This window comes from Coregonus lavaretus, assembly GCF_964263955.1.
Source record: "Coregonus lavaretus genome assembly, chromosome: 12".
In the NCBI taxonomy this organism is placed as follows: domain Eukaryota; kingdom Metazoa; phylum Chordata; class Actinopteri; order Salmoniformes; family Salmonidae; genus Coregonus; species Coregonus lavaretus.
The window spans coordinates 1,335,745-1,352,360 of record NC_139999.1 but is presented as its reverse complement, the minus strand read 5'-3'; the positions used below and the strand labels follow the sequence as shown (position 1 = coordinate 1,352,360).

At 46.9% G+C, this 16,616-nt stretch overlaps 1 protein-coding gene across 1 annotated transcript in view; it reads left to right on the top strand.

Moving 5' to 3' along the window:
* The window catches only part of phactr3b (phosphatase and actin regulator 3b), a gene marked incomplete at both ends in the record, with an annotated part of 153,400 nt that overhangs the window by 44,508 nt on the left and 92,276 nt on the right, over nt 1-16,616 (top strand). Inside the window, 3 exons of the mRNA XM_084172964.1 lie at nt 179-407; nt 1,756-1,970; nt 15,925-16,078. Coding sequence (XP_084029090.1) covers nt 179-407; nt 1,756-1,970; nt 15,925-16,078 — 598 coding nt within the window. The remainder of the gene's footprint in view (nt 1-178; nt 408-1,755; nt 1,971-15,924; nt 16,079-16,616) is intronic.

Below are 16,616 nucleotides of genomic sequence, written 5' to 3'. Positions count from 1 at the left end.
CAACAGAGTAACACTGTCTGATAACAGGTCGTATCCCATGAAGAGGTCTCCAACCACTCTACCCAGGACCAACAGAGTAACACTGTCTGATAACAGGTCTAATCCCATGAAGAGGTCTCCAACCACTCTACCCAGGACCAACAGAGTAACACCAACATTATATTTGTATTCTCTCCAGGTCCTCACCCTTTCCCTAAGTCGGGTGCTAACCAAGAGAGGAAGAAGTCTCCAGCCACTCTCCCCAGGACCTTCACTCTGCCCAGGACGTCCCAGGATTCCTTGCTGAGAGGACGGATGACCACGCCTACTGGCTCCCCCCACCTGGGGGTGCTGCACCCCCCACCGCCCCCCAGCTGCATCATAGAGGAGCTACACCGGGCCCTGGCCACCAAACACAGACAGGACAGGTAGGACACCAATCAACCAATTACCAAACACAGACAGGACAGGTAGGACACCAATCAACCAATTACCAAACACCTACAGGACAGGTAGGACACCAATCAACCAATTACCAAGCACAGACAGGACAGGTAGGACACCAATCTACCAATTACCAAGCACAGACAGCACAGGTAGGACACCAATCAACCAATTACCAAACACAGACAGCACAGGTAGGACACCAATCTATCTATCAGTCGATCACATTATTTTAGAAAGCCCTTTTTACATCAGCAGTTGTCACAAAGTGCTTTACAGTTACCCAGCCTCAAACCCCAAAGAGCAAGCAATGCAGAGGCAGAAGCACAGTGGCTAGGAAAAACTCCCCCAATCAATCAATCAATCAATCAATCAATCAATCAATCAATCAATCAATCAATCAGTCCAATCAATCAATCAATCAATCTCCCAAGCACAGACAGGACAGGTAGATGGATGGAAAGCATGTTGTTGTGGGGTAAAGTGCCTTGCTCAAGGGCCCAACGGTAGGGGATTGTTGTTAGGATGTGAACCCAGCAGCCCTCCAGTTGCCAGATCAATCCCCCCTTTTATTCGAAGGTGTAAGAGTTGGGGTGAGGTGCGACCCAGGTGCGGTGCAGGATATACAGTAGGCAGTAGACAGAGATGGTGAAACAAGGATCTTTACTGGTGGTCCCGAAGCCAAAATACAAAATAATGGACTAAACACGATAAAAGAAAGGCGGAGCAAATAAATCTCCAAAAACCATCTGACAGCCAAAATACGAAATACTACCTAAGACTGAAACTGGGAGAACACTTCTCAAGTACTTGTACATCTCTGAGTAGTACTGCTGGACATAGAGGAACTAGCAGAGGAAACTGAGCAAGGGAACACAGGGAAGTGAGGGCATAAATACACAGGTGAACCGATAGACACAGGTGACACCAATAGGATGATGATAAGTCCCGACTGTGAGTGAGGAGGAGCCTATGGTTGGAGATCGGAGGATCTCTAGTAGCTAACTGTGCCACTAGATCCTGGTTCGAGTCCAGGCTCTGTCGCAGCCGGCCGCGACCGGGAGACCCATGGGCGGCGCACAATTGGTTCAGTGTCGTCCAAGGTAGGGGAGGGTTTGGCCGGCAGGGATGTGGGTTCGTTTCCCACGGGGGGCCAGTATAAAAAAATAAAATAAAAAATTAACATGTATGCATTCACTAACTGTAAGTCGCTCTGGATAAGAGCGTCTGCTAAATGACTAAAATGTAAATGTCAATGACACCTAGAGGGTCGCTCCGGAACTGCGACCCCCTCCTGTAACAGAAGGTATCTATGTGCTCTGTTGTCTCCAGTTTCCAACCAAAGGAGATACACTCTTCTCCGAAGCGTCGGTCCGACGGTCATCTGTTGCATACAGCCAGCGTGGAGAAAGCGCTGTCCGGAGGTCTGGAGAGAGAGAAGGAGAGAGAGAAGGAGAGAGAGAAGGAGAGAGAGAAGGAGTCAGATGAGAACAAGGAGAACAGACGTCTAGACGACCCTGACTGCTGGAACGACTCCATCATCTCTGGTAGGTCACATACACACACACACAGCTGTGATGCTATAGTGCATAGTGTCCTCTCTGAGGACTCATACGGTATCTCTCCTCTCCTCCCCAGTCCTCTCCTCTCCTCTCCTCTCCTCTCCTCTCCTCTCCTCTCCTCTCCTCTCCTCTCCTCTCCTCTCCTCTCCTCTCCTCTCCTCTCCTCTCCTCTCACTCCTCTCCTCTATATACAAAAGTATGTGGACACACCTTCAAATTAGTGGATTCGGCTATCTCAGCGACACCCATTACTAACAAGTGTATAAAATCGCGCATAAAGCCATGCAATCTCCATAGACCAACATTGGCAGTAGAGTGGCCTTACTGAAGAGCTCAGTGACTCAACGTGGCACCGTCCTAGGATGCAACTTATTATTTTTTTATTTTTTTATTTGTCTTAATTTTTTTTTTCTTCTTTATATATATTTCTTAGGGGGATCAGCTTAATATTGCAGATAGATTGTAACTTCCATCAATGTAATTGTCTGCATCACTTCCAATCCCCCATACATACATACAGTGGGGAAGAAAAGTATTTGTTACCTTACTGGTTACTAAGTATCTGGGTTACCTTACTGGTTACTAGGTATCTGGGTTACCTTACTGGTTACTAGGTATCTGGGTTACCTTACTGGTTACTAGGTATCTGGGTTACCTTACTGGTTACTAGGTATCTGGGTTACCTTACTGGTTACTAGGTATCTGGGTTACCTTACTGGTTACTAGGTATCTGGGTTACCTTACTGGTTACTAGGTATCTGGGTTACCTTACTGGTTACTAGGTATCTGGGTTACCTTACTGGTTACTAGGTATCTGGGTTACCTTACTGGTTACTAGGTATCTGGGTTACCTTACTGGTTACTAGGTATCTGGGTTACCTTACTGGTTACTAGGTATCTGGGTTACCTTACTGGTTACTAGGTATCTGGGTTACCTTACTGGTTACTAGGTATCTGGGTTACCTTACTGGTTACTAGGTATCTGGGTTACCTTACTGGTTACTAGGTATCTGGGTTACCTTACTGGTTACTAGGTATCTGGGTTACCTTACTGGTTACTAGGTATCTGGGTTACCTTACTGGTTACTAGGTATCTGGGTTACCTTACTGGTTACTAAGTATCTGGGTTACCTTACTGGTTACTAGGTATCTGGGTTACCTTACTGGTTACTAGGTATCTGGGTTACCTTACTGGTTACTAGGTATCTGGGTTACCTTACTGGTTACTAGGTATCTGGGTTACCTTACTGGTTACTAGGTATCTGGGTTACCTTACTGGTTACTAGGTATCTGGGTTATCTTTCTGGTTACTAGGTATCTGGGTTACCTTACTGGTTACTAGGTATCTGGGTTATCTTTCTGGTTACTAGGTATCTGGGTTACCTTACTGGTTACTAGGTATCTGGGTTACCTTACTGGTTACTAGGTATCTGGGTTACCTTACTGGTTACTAAGTATCTGGGTTACCTTACTGGTTACTAGGTATCTGGGTTACCTTACTGGTTACTAGGTATCTGGGTTATCTTTCTGGTTACTAGGTATCTGGGTTACCTTACTGGTTACTAGGTATCTGGGTTATCTTTCTGGTTACTAGGTATCTGGGTTACCTTACTGGTTACTAGGTATCTGGGTTACCTTACTGGTTACTAGGTATCTGGGTTACCTTACTGGTTACTAGGTATCTGGGTTACCTTACTGGTTACTAGGTATCTGGGTTACCTTACTGGTTACTAGGTATCTGGGTTACCTTACTGGTTACTAGGTATCTGGGTTACCTTACTGGTTACTAGGTATCTGGGTTACCTTACTGGTTACTAGGTATCTGGGTTACCTTACTGGTTACTAGGTATCTGGGTTATCTTACTGGTTACTAGGTATCTGGGTTACCTTACTGGTTACTAGGTATCTGGGTTACCTTACTGGTTACTAGGTATCTGGGTTACCTTACTGGTTACTAGGTATCTGGGTTATCTTACTGGTTACTAGGTATCTGGGTTACCTTACTGGTTACTAGGTATCTGGGTTACCTTACTGGTTACTAGGTATCTGGGTTACCTTACTGGTTACTAGGTATCTGGGTTACCTTACTGGTTACTAGGTATCTGGGTTACCTTACTGGTTACTAGGTATCTGGGTTACCTTACTGGTTACTAGGTATCTGGGTTACCTTACTGGTTACTAGGTATCTGGGTTACCTTACTGGTTACTAGGTATCTGGGTTACCTTACTGGTTACTAGGTATCTGGGTTACCTTACTGGTTACTAGGTATCTGGGTTACCTTACTGGTTACTAGGTATCTGGGTTACCTTACTGGTTACTAGGTATCTGGGTTACCTTACTGGTTACTAGGTATCTGGGTTACCTTACTGGTTACTAGGTATCTGGGTTACCTTACTACATGTTGGTAGCCTAATAATGTGTGTCTTTGGGCTGACAACCTGATTTCTCTTGCCCCAGATCATGTGTGTGCCATGTACAGTGGGGGAAAAAAGTATTTAGTCAGCTACCAATTGTGCAAGTTCTCCCACTTAAAAAGATGAGAGAGGCCTGTAATTTTCATCATAGGTACACGTCAACTATGACAGACAAATTGAGAAAAAAAATTCCAGAAAATCACATGTAGGATTTTTTATGAATTTATTTGCAAATTATGGTGGAAAATAAGTATTACAATTAGTTATCTTGTTGTTATTAGTTGTTGTTATTAGTCCCATCCTTCAGCTCCATTCAACACCTCCCATCTATCTCTTAATACCATCCATATTGGATTTCTATTTGCCATATATTTTTCAACTGTACTGTGATGTTTTACAAAAGTTCTGAACCTTTCTATTCTCATTGTTTCTACAGATTATAAATTGAAAATAAACATTTTTGCTAAAAGTATTATTATATTATTGATCGATTTACTATGACTTTTCAGATCATCTAGTAATGCTATCTGCAAGGTTAGCTCCAGGTAAATATTGCAATCCTTTAGCCATTCCTGGACCTGTGTCCAAAAACAAGCTACAAATGGACAGTACCAAAACAAATGATTCTGTCTCTTCGCAGCAAAATCTGCAGAGCTGGGAAGATAGTATCCCCCATATAAATAACATTCTATTGGTAGCAAGAATTTTGTATAATAATTTAAATTGAAAGATTCTAAGTTTTGAATCCGGTGACGTTTTGCGTGTCAGTTCATAAACACTATGCCATGGGATCGGTACGTCAAAGATCTCTTCCCAACTATTTTGCAATCTATATGGGACGGCTGTCAATCCTTTGGTCCTTAAGTGAAACTGATATACTTTTTTATTTATCACAGTTTTCCTTAACCAATTATGTTCTTTAATGCAAGGCCGACAGACAAGTTCCTTACTTTCTCCCCCTTCCACTTTCCTCTTCCAATTTTGCGGTAAGGCTGCAATTATTTGGTTGTAATTTTGGGTAGAGCAGACATTTCCATAGGTTTTTGTTAGCTGCATGTGCGACATAACTCCACCAGTTCTACTTATGATATCATTTACGAAGATTCTACCTTTTTTAAACATTTTGTAAAAAAAAAGAGTTTTTTTGTCAATTAGTATATTTGAGTTTAACCACAATATTGGTTGCATTATTTGTTCTGTCATTTCTGTAGGATTAGATTAAAATTGCAACCAACTTTCTATGGCTTGTTTTACAAATAGTGATATTTGGGAGATTATTTCCTTTTCAAATAACTGAAAGTGAGAGGTTGTAATCTGAATAAAGGGAAAAAGGCCATTCTTGAACAGTGGGTGAGACAATCTTACTAATTTGCTAGAGAACCAGCTCGGATTTAAGTATAACTTTTGTATGACTGAAGCTTTTAGTGATAGGTCTAATGCTTTAATATTTAATAATTTCTGTCCTCCGAATTCATATGAATTACAGTGGGGAGAACAAGTATTTGATACACTGCCGATTTTGCAGGTTTTCCTACTTACAAAGCATGTAGAGGTCTGTAATTTTTATCATAGGTACACTTCAACTGTGAGAGACGGAATCTAAAACAAAAATCTAGAAAATCACATCGTATGATTTTTAAGTAATAATTTGCATTTTATTGCATGACATAAGTATTTGATACATCAGAAAAGCAGAAGTTAATATTTGGTACAGAAACCTTTGTTTGCAATTACAGAGATCATACGTTTCCTGTAGGTCTTGACCAGGTTTGCACACACTGCAGCAGGGATTTTGGCCCACTCCTCCATACAGATCTTCTCCAGATCCTTCAGGTTTCGGGGCTGTCGCTGGGCAATACAGACTTTCAGCTCCCTCCAAAGATGATTTTCTATTGGGTTCAGGTCTGGAGACTGGCTAGGCCACTCCAGGACCTTGAGATGCTTCTTACGGAGCCACTCCTTAGTTGCCCTAGCTGTGTGTTTTGGGTCGTTGTCATGCTGGAAGAACCAGCCATGACCCATCTTCAATGCTCTTACTGAGGGAAGGAGGTTGTTGGCCAAGATCTCGCGATACATGGCCACATCCATCCTCCCCTCAATATGGTGCAGTCGTCCTGTCTCCTTTGCAGAAAAGCATCCCCAAAGAATGATGTTTCCATCTCCATGCTTCACGGTTGGGATGGTGTTCTTGCGGTTGTACTCATCCTTCTTCTTCCTCCAAACATGGCGAGTGGAGTTTAGACCAAAAAGCTCTATTTTTGTCTCATCAGACCACATGACCTTCTCCCATTCATCCTCTGGATCATCCAGATGGTCATTGGCAAGCTTCAGACGGGCCTGGACATGCGCTGGCTTGAGCAGGGGGACCTAGCGTGTGCTGCAGGATTTTAATCCATGACGGCGTAGTGTGTTACTAATGGTTTTCTTTGAGACTGTGGTCCCAGCTCCCTTCAGGTCATTGACCAGGTCCTGCCGTGTAGTTCTGGGCTGATCCCTCACCTTCCTCATGATCATTGATGCCCCACGTGGTGAGATCTTGCATGGAGCCCCAGACCGAGGGTGATTGACCGTCATCTTGAACTTCTTCCATTTTCTAATAATTGCGCCAACAGTTGTTGCCTTCTCACCAAGCTGCTTGCCTATTGTCCTGTAGCCCATCCCAGCCTTGTGCAGGTCTACAATTTTATCCCTGATGTCCTTACACAGCTCTCTGGTCTTGGCCATTGTGGAGAGGTTGGAGTCTGTTTGATTGAGTGTGTGGACAGGTGTCTTTTATACAGGTAACGAGTTCAAACAGGTGCAGTTAATACAGGTAATGAGTGGAGAACAGGAGGGCTTGTTAAAGAAAAACTAACAGGTCTGTGAGAGCCGGAATTCTTACTGGTTGGTAGGTGATCAAATATTTATGTCATGCAATACAATGCAAATTAATTATTTATAAATCATACAATGTGATTTTCTGGATTTTTGTTTTAGATTCCGTCTCTCACAGTTGAAGTGTACCTATGATAAAAATGACAGACCTCTACATGCTTTGTAAGTAGGAAAACCTGCAAAATCGTCAGTGTATCAAATACTTGTTCTCCCCACTGTATATAAATAGGCCTGTTGAATTTTGTCTGGCTTGCCGTTCCAAATAAAATTGAATATTTTTTTCTCATATAATTTCAAAAACTGTTCGCTAGGCGTAGGCAAGACCATAAGCAAATAGGTAAACTGGGATAATACTGAAGAGTTAATCAGGGTGATTTTTCCACAAATTGACAGGTATTTATCTTTCCATGGTAGCAAGATCTTATCTATTTTTGCTAACTTTCTATTAAAATTTATTGGAGTGAGATCCTTTATTTCCTTTGGGATATGTATTCCGAGTATATCCACATCACCATCAGACCATTTTATTGGTAAACTACATGGTAATGTAAACATTTTATTTTTAAGTGATCCAATACGTAATATAGTACATTTATCATAATTTGGTTGTAATCCAGAGAGGTTAGAAAATGTATCTAGATCCTCTATGAGGCTGTGGAGGGATTCTAGTTGTGGATTTAAAAGAAAACATGAATCATCAGCGTATGATGGTGTTCTCGGGGTGATGAGAGGTGTTGGGTTTGCGCCAGACATAGCGTTTTTCTTGATGGCCAAAAAGCTCAATTTCAGTCTCATCTGACCAGAGTACCTTCTTCCATATGTTTGGGGAGTCTCCCACATGCCTTTTGGCGAACACCAAACATGTTAGCTTATTTTTTTCTTTAAGCAATGGCTTTTTTCTGGCCACTCTTCCGTAATGCCCAGCTCTGTGGAGTGTACGGCTTAAGGTGGTCCTATGGACAGATACTCCAATACCGCTGTGGAGCTTTGCAGCTCCTTCAGGGTTATCTTTGGTCTCTTTGTTGCCTCTCTGATTAATGCCCTCCTTGCCTGGTCTGTGAGTTTTGGTGGGCGGCCCTCTCTTGGCAGGTTTGTTGTGGTGCCATATTCTTTCCATTTTTTTATAATGGTAATTGTACCAGATCTTATTTAGGGGCTTCATAGCAAAGGGGGTGAATACATATTCACGCACCACTTTTCCGTTATTTATTTCTCAGAATTTTTTGAAAAAAGTTTTTTTTTTCATTTCACTTCACCAATTTGGACTATTTTGTGTATGTCCATTACATTAAATAAAAATAAAAATCCATTTAAATTACAGGTTGCAATGCAACAAAATAGGAAAAACCGCCAAGGGGGATGAATACTTTTGCAATGCACTGTATATATGATGGGCAATGTTCCCTCTAAACTGCATGCGCGCGAAAGTGTTGTTGTTAATATTAGCAGCTTGGGTCTTTTTTTATATCAACAAATATTTCACTTTCTCTGTTCAAATGAGTAACAGCATGTATTTGTGCATGAGGAAGAAGTAATGCGTTGCGACTCGAAAAACGTCAAGAGCTGGAAGACGGTTTCCTTTTTGGTCAGTGTCAGTGGAGGAAAGGGAAAGTGGAGGGATGTTGAGAGGCGGACCCGCCTCTCAACAACGCAAATGATTTAAATGTATGCTCACTCAGCTGTGCCTCACAAGTAATACAACAACGGATCTATAACCGGTGTGATCATATAGCCTACCTCAAATGTTATAAGAATTTTAAAAAATCGCCCGAACAACAATGCATTGTCAGGGCAATTCAAGCAAAGCCAATATGCAGTGCTAATGTATTGGGCCTATAGTTACTGCACAAACCTCATTGATACAGAACTGTTTTTAATTGGGTAATTACATTTACATTTACGTCATTTATCCAGAGCGACTTACAAATAGGTGCATTCACCTTATAGCCAGGGGGGGGTTAGAAGTAAGGGGGGGTTAGAAGGATTACTTTATCCTATCCCAGGTATTCCTTAAAGAGGTGGGGTTTCAAATGTCTCCGGAAGGTGGTGAGTGACTCCGCTGTCCTGGCGTCGTGAGGGAACTTGTTCCACCATTGGGGTGCCAGAGCAGCGAACAGTTTTGACTGGGCTGAGCGGGAACTATGCTTCCGCAGAGGTAGGGGAGCCAGCAGGCCAGAGGTGGATGAACGCAATGCCCTCGTTTGGGTGTAGGGACTGATCAGAGCCTGAAGGTACGGAGGTGTCCCGTTCCCCTCACAGCTCCGTAGGCAAGCACCATGGTCTTGTAGCAGATGCGAGCTTCAACTGGAAGCCAGTGGAGTGTGCGGAGGAGCGGGGTGACGTGAGAGAACTTGGGAAGGTTGAACACCAGACGGGCTGCGGCATTCTGGATGAGTTGTAGGGGTTTAATGGCACAGGCAGGGAGCCCAGCCAACAGCGAGTTGCAGTAATCCAGACGGGAGATGACAAGTGCCTGGATTAGGACCTGTGCCGCTTCCTGTGTAAGGCAGGGTCGTACTCTCCGAATGTTGTAGAGCATGAACCTACAGGATCGGGTCACCGCCTTGATGTTAGCGGAGAACGACAGGGTGTTGTCCAGGGTCACGCCAAGGCTCTTCGCACTTTGGGAGGAGGACACAACGGAGTTGTCAACCGTGATGGCGAGATCATGGAACAGCCAGTCCTTCCCCGGGAGGAAGAGCAGCTCCGTCTTGCCAAGGTTCAGCTTGAGGTGGTGATCCGTCATCCATACTGATATGTCTGCCAGACATGCAGAGATGCGATTCGCCACCTGGTTATCAGAAGGGGGAAAGGAGAAGATTAGTTGTGTGTCGTCAGCGTAGCAATGATAGGAGAGGCCATGTGAGGATACGACAGAGCCAAGTGACTTGGTGTATAGCGAGAATAGGAGAGGGCCTAGAACTGAGCCCTGGGGGACACCAGTGGTGAGAGCACATGGTGCGGAGACAGCTTCTCGCCACGCCACTTGGTAGGAGCGACCAGTCAGGTAGGACGCAATCCAAGAGTGAGCCGCGCCGGAGATGCCCAACTCGGAGAGGAGGATCTGATGGTTCACAGTATCAAAGGCAGCAGAAAGGTCTAGAAGGACAAGAGCAGAGGAGGGAGAGAGTTAGCTTTAGCAGTGCGGAGAGCCTCTGTGACACAGAGAAGAGCAGTCTCAGTTGAATGACCAGTCTTGAAACCTGACTGGTTTGGATCAAGAAGGTCATTCTGAGAGAGATAGAAAGAGAGTTGGCTAAAGACGGCACGCTCAATAGTTTTGGAGAGAAAAGAAAGAAGGGATACTGGTCTGTAGTTGTTGACATCAGAGGGATCGAGTGTTGGTTTTTTGAGAAGGGGTGCAACTCTCGCTCTCTTGAAGACGGAAGGGACATAGCCAGCGGTCAAGGATGAGTTGATCAGCCAGGTGAGGTAGGGGAGAAGGTCACCGGAGATGGTCTGGAGAAGAGAGGAGGGGATAGGGTCAAGCGGGCAGGTTGTTGGGCGGCCTGCAGTCACAAGTCGCAAGATTTTATCTGGAGAGAGAGGGGAGAAAGAAGTCAAAGCATAGGGTAGGGCAGTGTGAGCAGGACCAGCAGTGTCATTTGACTTAACAAACGAGGATCGGATGTCGTCAACCTTCTTTTCAAAGTGGTTGACGAAGTCATCCACAGAGAGGGAGGAGGAGGGGGGGGGATTCAGCAGGGAGGAGAATGTGGCAAAGAGCTTCCTAGGGTTAGAGGCAGATGCTTGGAATTTAGCATGGTAGAAAGTGGCCTTAGCAGCAGAAACAGATGAAGAAAATGTAGAGAGGAGGGAGTGAAAATATGCCAGGTCCGCAGGGAGTCTAGTTTTCTTCCATTTCCGCTCAGCTGCCCGGAGCTCTGTTCTGTGAGCTCGCATTGAGTCATCAAGCCACGGAGCTGGAGGGGAGGACCGAGCCGGCCGGGAGGATAGGGGACATAGAGAGTCAAAGGATGCAGAAAGGGAGGAGATGAGGGTTGAGGAGGCAGAATCAGGAGATTGGAGGGAGAAGGATTGAGCAGAGGGAAGAGATGATAGGATGGAAGAGGAGAGAGTAGCGGGAGAGAGAGAGCGAAGGTTGCGACGGCGCATTACCATCTGTGTAGGGGCAGAGTGAGTAGTGTTGGAGGAGAGGGAGAGAGAAAAGGATACAAAGTAGTGGTCGGAGACTTGGAGGGGAGTTGCAGTGAGATTAGTAGAACAACAGCATCTAGTAAAGATGAGGTCAAGCGTATTGCCTGCCTTGTGAGTAGGGGAGGACGGTGAGAGGGTGAGGTCAAAAGAGGAGAGGAGTGGAAAGAAGGAGGCAGAGAGAAATGAGTCAAATGTAGACGTAGGGAGGTTGAAATCCCCCAGAACTGTGAGGGGTGAGCCATCCTCAGGAAAGGAACTTATCAAGGCGTCAAGCTCATTGATGAACTCTCCAAGGGAACCTGGAGGGCGATAGATGACAAGGATGTTAAGCTTAAATGGGCTAGTGACTGTGACAGCATGGAATTCAAATGAGGAGATAGACAGATGGGTCAGGGGAAAAATTGAGAATGTCCACTTGGGAGAGATGAGGATTCCTGTGCCACCACCCCGCTGACCAGATGCTCTCGGGGTATGCGAGAACACATGGTCAGACGAGGAGAGAGCAGCAGGAGTAGCAGTGTTTTCATTGGTAATCCATGTTTCCGTCAGCGCCAAGAAGTCGAGGGACTGGAGGGTAGCATAGGCTGAGATTAACTCTGCCTTGTTGGCAGCAGAACGGCAGTTCCAGAGGCTGCCTGAGACCTGGAACTCCACGTGGGTCGTGTGTGCAGGGACCACCAGGTTAGAGAGGCAGCAGCCACGCGGTGTGAGGCGTTTGTGTAGCCTGTGCGGAGAGGAGAGAACAGGGATAGGCAGAGGCATAGTTGACAGGCTGCAGCAGATGGCTACAATAATGCAGAGGAGATCGGAATGAAATGAATTAAACATCTGGGAAAGGAGAGAGCAGGGCCTCCCTCACCACAACTCCCAAATATAACTCTCCCAACTTCCACCTCAGAAACTATAATTGTTGTAAACTACAGCGGTTCAATGTTTTCTAGGAATAGACTAACTTAGTTTATTCAGCTAGCTAACTAGGTGCAGTATTATTCCGTGAAAAACGTCCGGGCACCTCGTCATAAGACGCCACAGCCAGCTAGCATGCCGGTCTCCAACAACACGGTTTAGCGCCAATACTCGGCGACAACAAACCACCAGTGTATCAACACGCAAGCAGATCGTTCGTGTCCGTGTCTAACGTTTGTGGGTTAGTCCCGACAGCTTGAGCGAGTCCGTCGTCAACTTATTCAGCCAGTTAGTTAGCTAGAATAGTTAGTAAACTAGCTAGCCATTGCTTTCAGACAAAGAAGAACCCCTCCTTTCACGGCACGAACACACACAACAAACCGATGCTGGCACTAATACCGCACTCAACGAGCTCTATAAGGCCATAAGCAAACAAGAAAATGCTCATCCAGAAGCGACGCTCCTAGTGGCCGGGGACTTTAATGCAGGCAAACTTAAATCAGTTTTATCTAATTTCTACCAGCATGTCACAAAAACTCTAGACCACCTTTACTCCACACACAGAGACGCATACAAAGCTCTCCCTCGCCCTCCATTTGGCAAATCTCACTATAATTATATCCTCCTGATTCCTGATTACAAGCAAAAACTAAAGCAGGAAGTACCAGTGACTCGCTCAATACGGAAGTGGTCAGATGACGCGGATGCAACGCTACAGGACTGTTTTGCTAGCACAGACTGGAATATGTTCCGATGACGGAGTATACGACCTCAGTCATCGGCTTCATTAATAAGTGTATCGACGACGTCTTCCCAACAGTGACCGTACGTACATATCCCAACCAGAAGCCATGGATTACAGGAAACATCCGCATCGAGCTAAAGGCTAGAGCTGCTGCTTTCAAGGAGCGGGACACTAATCCAGATGCTTATAAGAAATCCTGCTACGCTCTCAGACAAACTATCAAACAGGCAAAGCATCAATACAGGATTAAGATTGAATCCTACTACACCGGATCTGATGCTCGTCGGATGTGGCAGGGCTTGAAAACTATTACGGACAACAAAAGGAAACCCAGCCGCGAGCTGCCCAGTGATGTGAGCCTACCAGACTAGCTAAATGCTTTTTATGCTCGCTTCGATGCAAGCAACACTGAAGCATACATGAGAGCACCAGCTGTTCCGGACGAATGTGTGATAACGCACTCGGTAGCCGATGTGAGCAAGATCTTTAAACAGGTCAACATTCACAAAGCCGCAGGGCCAGACGGATTACCAGGACATGTACTCAAAGCATGCGCGGACCAACTGGCAAGCGTCTTCACTGACATTTTCAACCTCTCCCTGACCAAGTCTTCAATACCTACATGTTTCAAGCAGACCACTATAGACCCTGTGCCCAAGGAAGCGAAGGTAACCTGCTTAAATGATTACCGCCCTGTAACACTCACGTCGGTAGCCATGAAGTGCTTTGAAAGGCTGGTCATGGCTCACATCAACACCATTATCCCGGATACTCTAGACCCACTCCAATTCGCATATCGCCCCAACAGATCCACAGATGACGCAATGTCAATCGCACTCCACACTGCCCTTTCCCAACTGGAGAAAAGGAACACCTATGTGAGAATGCTGTTCATTGACTACAGCTCAGCGTTCAACACCATAATGCCCTCAAAGCTTATCACTACTCTAAGGACACTAGGACTAAACACCTCCCTCTGCAACTGGATCCTGGACTGCCTGACGGGACGCCCCCAGGTGGTAAGGGTAGGCAACAACAAGTCTGCCACGCTGAACCTCAACACTGGGGCCCCTCAGGGGTGCGTTCTTAGTCCCCTCCTGTACTCCCTGTTCACCCACGACTACGTTGCCAAACACGACTCCAACACCATCAATAAGTTTGCTGACGACACAACAGCCCCATAACCCTCCAAGTCCACCAGAAACAGGAGACCCCTTCCACCTGCCGGCAGTCCAGGATCCGGTCCACCGTAAAAGCCGGCTGCCCTCCAACGGACGAGGAGGGGGAGCCAGGGGAGAGGTGGCAACGGGCTAGAGGAGGGACCCCTCTGAATGGCCCGACGGGACCGCAGCCTCCTTCTCTTGCTCGGGGAATAGGGGCACTTGGGGATAGGCAGGGGTCGGCGCAGCCGTGCCGCGGGCTGATGTGAGCTCTTCGTGCATGCGCACACCAGGCAAGCAGCCACGAAGGTGCGCATTTCCCCCTCAGCAGATGGCCACCAGAACCTCCTACGCAGGAACTCCAATGTCCTGGCGCCTCCCGGATGGCTGGTGAGTTCGGACGCGTCTGCCCACTGAAGCAGTCGCGAGCACTCAGCCTTGGGTACGTACATCGTCCCCGATGGGCCTCCGCCCAAATCGGGCTCCCACCGTAGCGCTGCTCTGACCAGCCTATCAATTCCCCATGAAACTGGGGCAGCCATCAGGGCATTGGGGACAATGGGGTCGTCCCTCATGGGCAGCGTCTCCGGTTAGGACAAGGAAAGCCATTGCCCTCGTGTGGGCATGGCGCCCGGCAGGAGATCATAAGGCCTGTGAGGAGGTAGGCCTCTTACTAAACACCTCCCCCAGATCCCAATACTCCTGGGGAAGAGGTGAGGACTGGTAGGTGGTCTGGGACGGTGGTTTAGGCTGATGAGTGGTCGGTGGCGACTGGAACAGTACGGGGGCGGAGCCTCCCTCCAGGATGAGCCGCCCCGTGGACCAGTCTATCCGGGGGTTGTGGGCGGCCAGCCAGGGGTGCCAGAGGATGATGGGACACTCCAAAAGAGTCCACAATGAAAAACTGGAAATACTCCCATAGCCCCACCGCCACCCAGACCCACACAGGGACGGTGCGCCGGGTGATGCAGCCCGACCCCAATGGCCGGCCGTCCAGGCCCATGACCGGAACCGGCTCGGAGAGAGAGAGTAACGTAACGCTCCACCCTAGGGCCAGCCCCGCATCCATCAGGTTTCCCGCGGCCCCAGAATCCATCAGCGCATGCGCCTGAATTGCAGCGCAGGCCCACTGAACCCTGACGGGGAGAAAAGTCTGGGCGTCTCTTGAGTTGGGGTTTCTGTTCTGGCTCGCTAGCAACCCTCCCGATACCCGCTTGCCCTCCCATTTTCCCGGCTTCTCCGGGCATGAGTCGCCGTGGTGACCTGCATGGCCGCAGTACCGGCAACGTCCCTGGGGCAGACGCCTCTGCCTCTCCATCCTGGACCAGCGCGCCGCACCCAGCTGCATAGCCTCCTCCTGAGGCGTCTCCTCCCTGAATCGGCGGAAAGCCTCCGGGCTGATAGGGAGACGCGGGGGCCAGCCTTGCGTCATGCCTCTCTCGTACGCCCTCTCACAACGCCGATTGTCCACCCGCACCGAGAGTCAGGCAGCTCTCTGAAGGAGAGTTTGTCTTTCATCCCCTCCGATAGCCCCTTGTTATTTTGTGTTACATTTTATTATTTTTTACTTTAGATTATTTGGTAAATATTTTCTTAACTCTTTCTTGAACTGCATTGTTGGTTAAGGGCTTGTAAGTCAGCATTTCACTGTAATGTCTACACCTGTTGTATCTGTGTGTAGGCACCCTGCCGCGGAGGATACGTAAGGAGTTGTTAACGGTGAAGCTTCGGAACCGGCCAAGTCAGCAGGAGCTGGAGGACAGAAACATCTTCCCTGTTCGCTCAGACCTGGAGAGACAGGAGATTAGACAACACATAGAGAACAAGCTGGCCAAGTGAGTTATTAACACACACATACACAGACCACACACACACCACACACAGACCACACACACACCACACACAGACCACACACAGATCACACACAGACCACACACAAAGAGACTGGAGATACGACAATGCATAGAGACCAAACTGGCCAGGTGAGTGACTCTCTCTCTCTCTCTCTCTCTCTCTCTCTCTCTCTCTGTCTCTCTGTCTCTCTGTCTCTCTCTCTCTCTCTCTCTCTCAATTCGGTTTATTGGCATGATGTAACAATGTACATATTCCCAAAGCTTACTTTGAAGATTTACAATATTAACATAATCAATTATAATAATCAATATTGACAACAGTAACAACAATAACCAAGGGTCAAAATACCCATACAATGAACAATAACAATATAGAGGACATGTGCAGGTTGGTTGGTCTGTCAGACACTGTCCCTCATCTTATGGCAGGCAGCAATGTAGTGCGCTGCCAACCCACAGCTCTGCATGTAGGGTTCCAATGGGGTGTTTGTCCCACTGGGTGAAATCTTGTTTTGCAAGT